The following is a 10,000-nucleotide window of genomic DNA, read 5'->3' as shown; positions in this document are numbered from 1 at the left end:
CGAAATAATTTGGATATATCAACAAAGTTGAAATGGTAAATTGGCCACCGTAATGATTACGAAAGCTGACGTTTCGAGCGTTAGCCCTTCATCGGAGTGAAGAGCTAACGTCAGGGCTAACGCTCAAAATGTCAGCTTTTGTAGTCATTACAGTGGCCAATTTATCATTTCAACTTTGTTGATATATCCAAATTATTCAGTAGAGGGCTTGATAAAGGAAAAAAAAATGCAAATTTGGCATATCAATGTTCTATTCCTAGATTTAGTTTCAGGAATTCCTTTTGGTGTTCAAACCAACATTTCTTAATGGGACATTATGCAAATGAGGTTTGAAAGTGAGTTTTCAGTGACTTACTGCAATATAATTTGAATTACAAAGCCTCAAAGTTACTAAAACGGAAAGTATGCTCCAGAAACAAACTAACTTTAAGCACTGCATTGAAAACTTTATGCATAAAAAAATTCCCGTGCCCCCTTACTACCCTTACTACAACTTAAGACTCTGTTGAAGTGTAACTTAACCAAACAAAAATTGTGCTTAAAACATGAAAGGGGTGGCCACCATTTTGGACACCAGCCATCCTGGCCTAGCACGCATGAAATGAAGGAAGGAAGTAAAGCATGTGTTCTAAGAATAGTATCTGCTACGGTTGTACCCACCCCCCCTCCCCCCAAAAAACAAACCAAAAAAAAATAACCATTTAACTCAAGAACATCTTTTCTTCTAGATTACCAAGAGCTGCATGGGAAACAATGGATTGAGATTATCACTTGTTGTTTCAAAGCAATGTTATCAGCTGAATGACCAGGTTGTTAAGCAAGTTTCAAAGTTGCAGCATCTCTAATCATTAAAATTTTTAATACATTTGAAGGTAATTTGCAAACAGTAGTTACCCTTTTGACCTCACAGTTTGGCCACTTCCATAATTTCATATAATGTACAGTACTTCCACATTACTATAGGCACCCACAAAGTAATAAGGGCCCTCCTCCAGATTAGTGCTCAGCCCCTTGGCCATAGTGTCAAGCAAGCACCCCTTGCATCCCTTTCAAATAGGCACTCCTCCCTTACTTTTTTAAATAGTTATGACTAGAAGGAAAACCTGCACAGGAGAATAATAAGCGCTTCTATGATCAAGCACCCTCTTTCCAATAAGCATCCCTCCTTTTTTCCAAAATTTTGAATAGGTTCCAAGGTGCTTCTTTGAGGAAATATGCTATATCCTTTTTCATGAAAAAAAAATTGTGTTTCTGAAAAATTATTTTTCCCCAAGTAAGATAGTTTCAGGATCATGCACTACCTTTTGATTAATATTTGAAACCATTCTGTCATACTCCACTTTTTCTTGTTTTGCTTTCAGTTTCTTGAGACGGGCTATAAGCTCTGGACTCTGATTGAAAAAACACACTGACGTTATTCATACTACTAGACAATTAGGATAGATTTGTAATAGCTAAATAAAATTTTACATTTAGATAAAAAAGACAAAGGTGAGTGAGTCAATAACTAAATTTAAACTGGGCATTTAAGAAGACATTTTATTGATTGCAATATACTTTACCACCTACCTTTTCTGGTAGTTTTAGCTGCTCTACATAAATTTCACTTCCACATAGCAACTCATGTAAATACATATTTGAGCTTAAATCTGTAAAAAAACAAAATGAAACAACTTAGATAAGTGAACATTGAATTAAGTTTGTCTTACAATGTGACAGTTAGGATATCAACTGTATTAATGGGGGGAACTTCAAAAGAAACTGTGACACTGCATCCATGGGAGAGTATAGCAAGATGATTTGGTTTTATAAACTGTTGATAATGTAAATTAGCCATAATTTTAAACAGTTTCAAAGTTGAAATTTCAACATTAGCCCATTGTCATTTTCTCTGACAAAACTATAGTGCTAGAAACGTCAGCTTTGAAACTATTATAATGGCCAATTTACATTATCAACACAGTTTACAAAACAAAATGATAACATAACAACAACAACAACAACGATTTATTTTGCATTAGGGTGGAGGGTTACAATGCTTAAAAATTACTCAAGAAAAATAAAGAAAAAGAAAAAGCTTACATAATTGACACTGCCTGCAAGTAGCACAGGCTAGTCGTGGTGGGTAGTGACAACAATTTGTTAAGAGTCTAAAGCAAATTATAAATGAAAAGATCATTACAGCTTAAGTATAAGAATAAAAAGAAAAGATAAGAACAGCAGATAAATAAATGCACATATATATATATAATTATATATATACCTGCAGACAGTGCACACTGTTTCGACCTATGTGGGTCTCATCAGTGCAGTGCAGACACTGGGCCAAGCTCTGGAATAAACCATTGCCTGGGCGCTACACTTGTGGGACCAAGTGCAGGCATATTGCCATGCGAGAGTGCTCAAATCACAACTAAGGTGATGAGCTTCGCCCGAAGGCTAAGTGCATGGCAACCCCAGTGTAGAGTGCTCAATCGCAAGGTAGCCAAAAGGCAAAGCCAAGCGAGAGCTATCTAACTGCAGACAGTGCACACTGTTTCGACCTATGTGGGTCTCATCAGTGCAGTGCAGACACTGGGCCAAGCTCTGGAATAAACCATTGCCTGGGCGCTACACTTGTGGGACCAAGTGCAGGCATGTTGCCATGCGAGAGTGCTCAAATCACAACTAAGGTGATGAAGCCTTTCATTATCCAGGGTTTTGAGAATTGTTTAACTTGACACTTAGATATCCATTTAAGAGGAGCATGCTTATTTATGACTTTATTTGATGAATTATATAAATTTGAGAACAAACGGTCAACATTGTTTTGATTATGCGTACCAAGGGAATCCCATGAAATCTGTGAAAGATATGATATAAAAGCTGTCAAGGAAAAATGCGAATAGTTGCGAATTCCTTTCTTTTGAAGTAGGGTTTTACCTCCAAAGGAATGGAAGATACAGAATTGTGAAAAATGATCGCTAATGTCATAAACAATATTACCACTGGAGACAGTTCCCTTAATATTATTTACAAAAATATTATCAATTAAAGTGGCTGAATTGCCATGAACTCTTGTAGGTTTATCGATGGTAGGAATAAAAGAAAGACTTTGCAAAGAGAGGAGAAAGTTATGAGCATAATTGCAAGTCTCACATTTAAGAAGATTTATATTAAATTCACCCATAAGGTAAATAGGTTTGCCAGGAGTGCTAAGCTTTTCCAGAGTTTGATCAAAATACTCCTGAAATCTCTCGGGTGAGTTGTGCTGCCTGTAGATTACTCCACAGATTACATTAGCATGGTTTTTCAATTGGATTTCAATCCATAATGCCTGAAAAGCCTCTTCTGATGTTTTTTCTATCACTACATAATAAAAGGTTTCATCAATATACACACCAACACCTCCAGTGGCTAAAGGCATTGGAACGTATTCAAACAAAAAGCCTGGAATTTTTGGATTAAAATCAAGAGAATTTGCATCAGTTATCTTTGTCTCAGTGATTCCAATAACACTACACCTATACCATAATTCTTCTAATAAATGAATCTGAAAATCATCAAGATTATGTCGCAGGCTTCTAACATTATTATGGAGGAGAGAAAAAGTTCCGTCGCAACGGCCAGGTTCGGAAAGATTAGCTTTAAATTTATTAAAACTATGAGGAGAGTAATAACGACTTCATAGTTTTGGCTTAACAAGATTAAGGTCAGGGTTTATATCACTCTCCGAGTTAAGACTAAACAAGTCTAGGTCGTTTAAACTAGTTAATTTTTCAAGACTTCTCCTAGTTGGTAAGGTATCCAATAAAAGGTTATTGAGTTGACCATGACAGGAACATCGCTCGCAGTGCCCATGGGCACGATGAAACGAATCCTGTGTTCTAATTGGCTACCCGAGTGGGCAAGATGGGCCCATCTTGTCCTCTCACAATTGCTCGTATTGATCTCATGCATGAAAAAAATAGAATTAGAACTGCATTCGTAATTCTTGGACAATCTTGGCAATGGAATTGCTAAAAGCAGCAGAAGATAGTCAAAACAAAGAAAACAGAAATGACTCTTGTGAGTTTGTTACGCTAGAAACACAGTTGGCTTTCTTTCCTGGCACTTGAAGTAAACAAGTCATTTTTAATTCTTAATAAAGCAAAATCTTTTTGCACTATAATAAATCCTTCATTAACCAAGCTTGTTCAGTCAAGATAGCTGGACATTAGCCTCCTTCTTTTTTCACATTGTTATGGACTTTGACTTTAATTTGTCTCAGTCCATAGAAATGCGAAAAAAGAACTCAGCCAATATCCAGCCATCTTGACCTCATGCTTGGTTAATAACGCATACTTATGTTATCAATAGCACTGCGCGCCAGGTCTAAATATAGATATGTCATCTTTGGACCCCCCGCAGGTTTAGGACAAACACTTGGAGTCTTTACAAGGACTTGTATGCAAAACGTGTCAGAAGCAAGACTATTTTCGCTCAAAAAATGCTCTAACTTTCTAAAATGGTTGCAACTAGGCATTGCTGTTGGGGTACATGTAAAAATGACTCAAAATATCCAGAAAGATTGCCAGATTCGCTTAATCCGCCTAAAGAAATGCTTAAAAACGGTCGGAAAGCCTTCATACCGTTCCCAAAGCCGAAGCATGCATGACTTGGAACTTTGTCAACACCGGGTAAATGCGTGTTCTAGAAAGAGTTTTTCACTTGATAGTGTTAACTACAATACTTAACTTTGTACTGTATACTGAAATCCTTGACAAAAGCCTTTTCAAACTGCTTGTTTGGAAACGTAACATAGACGATGATCTTCTCGCCATGGAGTACAAACAAAGCAACAATAGAACGTTTCATTGAAAAAGCAAACAATCATCATCCAACAATGAAATTTACGGCTGAAATTTCCGATAAGGAAACAATATTCCTGGACACCTACATCTATAATTATAAAAGCAAACAATTCGAAAAGGACGCAATCCTTCATGTGCATACTCATTTTAAACAAACTGAGACATTTCAGTATACACACTATAGTTCCTGTCACCCACAGGGAGTTAAGAAAGGCTTAATAAAAGGAGAGGCCCTTAGAATTCTCAGAGCAAACTCCTCTCAAACAATATGCGAAGAGAAAATTGCAAATTTCAAAGCGCAATTGCAAAAGAGAGGCTACCCAGAGGCCCTTATTAACACAACCCTTTCAGAGGTGAATTTCAAAAACAGGAAACTAGCTCTTCAACAGAAACCGAAGACGAAACAACAAATCTTGCCTTTTATTACACAATACCAACCATCAGTGCCAAACCTAAAGCAAATTCTCATGAGACACTGGCATTTAATAGAAACAACCAGTACTGAGTGAACTATACAAAAATCCGCCACTCGTGTCTTGAAAATTAGGGCGATCGCTCAAAGACATACTCGTGAGGGCCAAACTTTGAATAGGCATTGAACTGTTAGATCCTTAAGTTTCACATGATCGACTTTCCTTTCCTTTAGTATCTTCGCCTCAAGCCATTTCCCATCATCTATACTTAAATCAACTACATAATGTTTTCCCGACTTGAGGCAGTCACGAACACATGTGACGAGGTCTGCTCATTTTCCACTCAATTTCAAACCTCTACACTTTAACCAACGCTTCACTTGTGTGTTTGTATAGTTCTCTTGGTCTTGCTCGAACTTTGAGCCAGGAACACCGTCATTTTGATTTAAAATACGAGCTTTAGAGGCGTTTGAACTAGAGATGGGCGCATCATCGCCCATATTCATTTACTCGAGAAGCCTGTTTGTTTGTCCTAATCGCTCTAGGTGGTCAAAATTTCGTGACGTCACAAATGCACAGTGCCATTGTATTGATCCCCATAACGTTATTGTCACGCAAACGTTTTGTCATGTGACCAAGGATAGCCTGTCACATTTGTTAACAATAAAGGCTGACAGTTTTGAAAGAAACTGTTTGGGGCTGCGTCGGTGGGAGTAACGAAATAATTTGGATATATCAACAAAGTTGAAATGGTAAATTAGCCACCGTAATGATTACAAAAGCTGACGTTTCGAGCGTTAGCCCTTCGTCGGAGCCACTAGGTTGTTACATTTGTTAACAACCTAGTGGCTTCGCCTCCTTAAGGAGGCAGTAAGCCACAAAAACCATGTGAATTTGACAATTTGCTTGTACGATGGCTTAAGGCATTTTGAAATAGTATTATTAAACCCTTTGAGATTCCCACTTTGAGTTAGTTTATTAACACAGAAATCGTATCAATCGCGACGTTTCGACTGCTAGACTGCTTGTCTTCGTAAGAATACTCCTTTTTAAAGAAAGGTTCCTTCCTACCAGTGGCTGAGAAAAACAAAATTTCTAAACCATCTAAGTTGGAAATATTTCTATATCATGTTCTTAAGAACACGTACGTTAACTGAAGAATCCCGAATTATTTTTACCTGAATCACGCTTTTCTCGAACGCATTTCCATAGTTGCTTTACTAAATTTAACGGAATAGGAACTTTACCGTCCGCTTGCGTGGAATCTTGTTTCTTGAGAGAAACTTCTGTATATTTCGATAATTTTTCTGCAAGATCCTGTGAAATGTGATCGTGTTTTATGGCATCTACGATGGTGTTTTGGATGTTGCTCGTCAAAACAACGTCCACCGCCATCTTTGTTTCGTTTGAGAACTGCTGATCTACAGTTGGCTCAACTTTGCTTAAAACCGGAAACGTGGACATTCCTCCAATCTGGCCAACTTCCGCGTTTTCGAAACGAACTTTCTGTGGTATTTTATTTTGTTTGGGCCTTCAATAACCGCTAAATGGAGTCGATTACTACGACTTGTCTTATTGATCTTGCCTTTGATTTGTCAGTCGATTGGAAAACGCTTGCACGTGTTCTTGGTCTTTCTGAAGAAGTATCGAGAATATGTGATGACTACCGACGGAATGTTTTCGAGCAAGCTTACCGAATGCTGCAAACTTGGAAACGGAAAAACGGATCGCGGGCTACTTATCAAGCGTTAGGTGATGCACTTTCACACGATGTAGTGTCGCGTAATGATTTGGCACAAAGATACTGTGCTGGAAGAAACAGGAACTCTTTGGACGAAGGTAAGACATCGGAATCTTTTCGAAGCTTATTGCACAGCGCCTCAAACAATAAGAGCAGCGAAATTTCTTGAGAACTGAGATTTGTTACAAGTAATTTAGTTTTTTTCTAAAATTACTGGTTCGCTGATTCTCGATTGTGACACCCGGAAGAATATATCGTGTATGTTACGTCGTAATGACCGAAACAGTTTTTACGATGTATTCGAGTGATAGTGATGACAGCGGTAGATCTTTTGGCTAAACTTCGGAATACCCGGCCACATCATTTACATGTCATTGAATAAGAATAGCGTCTATTGTGTTCTACCTCATTCTTCAAAGCCTCCCGACATATGTAAGTAATGTGGACGGGTATTCTGAAGTTCCGATCTTTTGTAATCAATCCGACGATGTCTGGCCATTATTAGTAACCGGATGTTTAATGTTAACTGACAAACAAACAATCAAAACAAAGACACTACAGATTTGCGCCAAAGATCATCAGATTTGTTTATTTGGGCCAAAGGGATATCCTCTATAAGGTGTTTACTTTCAAGAATATACTATCACAGTACAATGTAATATTGAAATATATAGAGGTAATAGAGGAGACGAAACCCTCCAGTTTCATCTGGTCAGATAGATCATACAATATCCTATAGAAAGTGTGCCGTTGGTTATTACTATCAGCGATGTGGTTATTTATCTCCAGCGTGTGCCATAATTTCCAACGGTCGATCTTAGCTTGATTCAACTGATCGCGAAAAATGTCGTGTCTCTGATTACGTGCCATCTGTGTCCTATCGGCTATCGCCGTGGTTTGAGTAGCCTGTAGCTGGAGCAAGCGTAATTTTTGACGAGGTGTGCTCAGTATTTCAAAGCGAAAATTATGGCCGTTATCTGAAAGCGGAAGACTGGGGAGAGAAAGAAATTTGTACCAAGGGAGTGAGCGACAGTGAAAAAATAAGGAGCGGGTGAGGGTGGGGGAGTGAACTTTACAAAGAGTGACTTAAACCTTTGAGCTGAGGGCCTGGGCCGGGTTGTTCGAAGGTGGGTTAAGATAATCCAGGGTTACCGTGAAATTTAATTGAAGATCTGAAAGCTTTAAAATTAATTTCACTTTAATTCCATTTGTTTACAATTTATTGATTGAATGCTCTAAGAAGAATTGGTAAAATTATTTTAAAACGGCTTTTGAACAGAGAAATATAGAAACCTGGATTAAAATTTAACCCTGGGTTAGCGCCAATCGGTCTTCGAACAACTGGGCCCTGAATACTACAATTTTTATTTTTTACCATGGAGCATAGCGCGAGTGGAACGAATCAAATGATTTGGTGATTTTTTTGGCAGTTCCAATAAATACAATTTTGAACCTTTCGATAAAGAGACCGTTGTTTCTTGTTTCCTTCTGAATAAACAGAATTTTTCGTGCAAATGGTAATGGCCTCTAGTCTGGTACGAGCGGAGCACCCCTGGGCAATCCTTTCTTTGAGGTACCCTTCAAAGGACCTCAGGGTGTCTACCGGCTTAACAGTCTTTAAAGGGAAAGTACAGTCTAGAGAAAGTTTATCTCAATTAGAAGACTTTTTCCTCAGGAGTTTGAAAATAACTGCCATTTTGTCTAGTTTGCTTTGTATTAGCGACAAGAGCGCTTCGAAGTTGCCCATTTTTACAACTTTCGTGGTTAGAAAAACGCCATCTTGGATATTAATAGGATATTAATTGGATATTATTAGGTCCTTGCTGGACCTATTGATTATACCGAACGTCTGCAATACCTTGGCTGGATGGAACTTAAGTCCCTTAGGGAATATCTATCGATGATTCAACTATTTAAGTTTAATAATGGTTTCTCGAGAGTTAAGCTTGATAATTATTGATCATTCTCTCGTCCTAGCACTAGATCAAGAAATAGTAGGAAGATTTGGAAACCTTTTTCAAGAACTAATATCTTAAAATTCTCTTTCTGGCATACATATAAAGATAAATGGAACTCGTTACCAGATTCTCTAATATGTGCCGATTCATTGTCAAAATTTGATAAGGGCTTAAGGTGGCTCGCAATAGTTTTCAGGTTTTCTAGCACTTTTACATTTGAGGGATTCAATAAAACAAAATAATAATTTTTCTTACACTTTCTTGGTAACAGTTACTAGCTCAATCATCAGTGAACCAAAACATAATCACGTGACGTCATCAGCTGTTACCATAGCAACAGCATATGGTTGTAAATAAGAGCCATCATGGAGCTTCTAACGCTAATAGCGCAAAAATTAACTCGGTGACCCCTATTTTTCTTAATTTTATCCAATTTTACATGGAAGGGGAAGCAATTATAGAGAGTTTAAAAAAAATCTCTGGAGCAGATTTTATGTAATTGCTAAAAACCGTAATTTTTGAGTGGCTATAAATCCGGTCCAGAGAATTTTTTTTAATTTTACCAGTACTTTTCTCTTAGTCCACACTACCCAATTTTAAAATAAAATAGTGGGGTCACCGGACTTGTTTTTTAAATAATTCACTTCGCGTCTAAAGAAAATCCACGCGCGTCTCGCGCGTTTCCAAAATCTGGCCTTTACAAGATCCCGCTTTTCGCATGCGCATACGTTCTCCGCTGGTCAAAACCTTGATTTGTTTCGAAGAGTCACTCGCTCGATTTTCGGTCGATTTCATCAGCTTAATTAGTCGTTCAAGTGGACCTGTAAATTATTTTTCAAGTGCCGTTAACAACCTTGCTTCGTTGCTACGTTTTGGAGAATTTCGGTCATTTAAATCTGGCTAATGTTACGCGAGGTACGTACATTGTCATCAAGCACCTCCAGAGGCACAACACGTGCTGGCCAGTTTCTGCAGTTTAAATGTGGTTGAATGGAAACACATGAAGTTACAATTTACCAACAATGGAACCAAAGGAACTATTTACTTATTTATTTA

At 37.9% G+C, this 10,000-nt stretch overlaps 2 protein-coding genes across 5 annotated transcripts in view; one reads left to right on the top strand and one right to left on the bottom strand.

The window, feature by feature from the left end:
- Nucleotides 1–6,673, bottom strand: part of LOC111328925 (vacuolar ATPase assembly protein VMA12) — an 8,832-nt gene extending 2,159 nt beyond the window's left edge. Inside the window, exons 1-3 of one of the 2 annotated variants that reach the window (XM_088752488.1) lie at nucleotides 6,424–6,673; nucleotides 1,570–1,649; nucleotides 1,302–1,391 (exon numbers count right to left, since the gene is read on the bottom strand). In XM_088752488.1, coding sequence (XP_088608614.1) covers nucleotides 1,302–1,391; nucleotides 1,570–1,649; nucleotides 6,424–6,640 — 387 coding nt within the window. In that variant the 5' untranslated portion in view covers nucleotides 6,641–6,673. The remainder of the gene's footprint in view (nucleotides 1–1,301; nucleotides 1,392–1,569; nucleotides 1,650–6,423) is intronic. The other variant, XM_022933470.2, reaches the window with a different exon arrangement.
- Nucleotides 6,674–6,703: 30 nt separating this feature from the next.
- Nucleotides 6,704–10,000, top strand: part of LOC111328923 (uncharacterized) — a 14,546-nt gene continuing 11,249 nt past the window's right edge. For all 3 annotated transcript variants that reach the window (XM_022933468.2, XM_088752486.1, XM_022933469.2), the window contains exon 1: nucleotides 6,704–7,084. In XM_022933468.2, the coding sequence (XP_022789203.2) occupies nucleotides 6,793–7,084 (292 nt within the window). In that variant the 5' untranslated portion in view covers nucleotides 6,704–6,792. The remainder of the gene's footprint in view (nucleotides 7,085–10,000) is intronic.

The sequence above is a fragment of the Stylophora pistillata genome, chromosome 3, assembly GCF_964205215.1.
Source record: "Stylophora pistillata chromosome 3, jaStyPist1.2, whole genome shotgun sequence".
NCBI lineage: Eukaryota > Metazoa > Cnidaria > Anthozoa > Scleractinia > Pocilloporidae > Stylophora > Stylophora pistillata.
The sequence above is the reverse complement of the archived record's forward strand: the minus strand, read 5'-3'. Positions and strand labels throughout refer to the sequence as shown.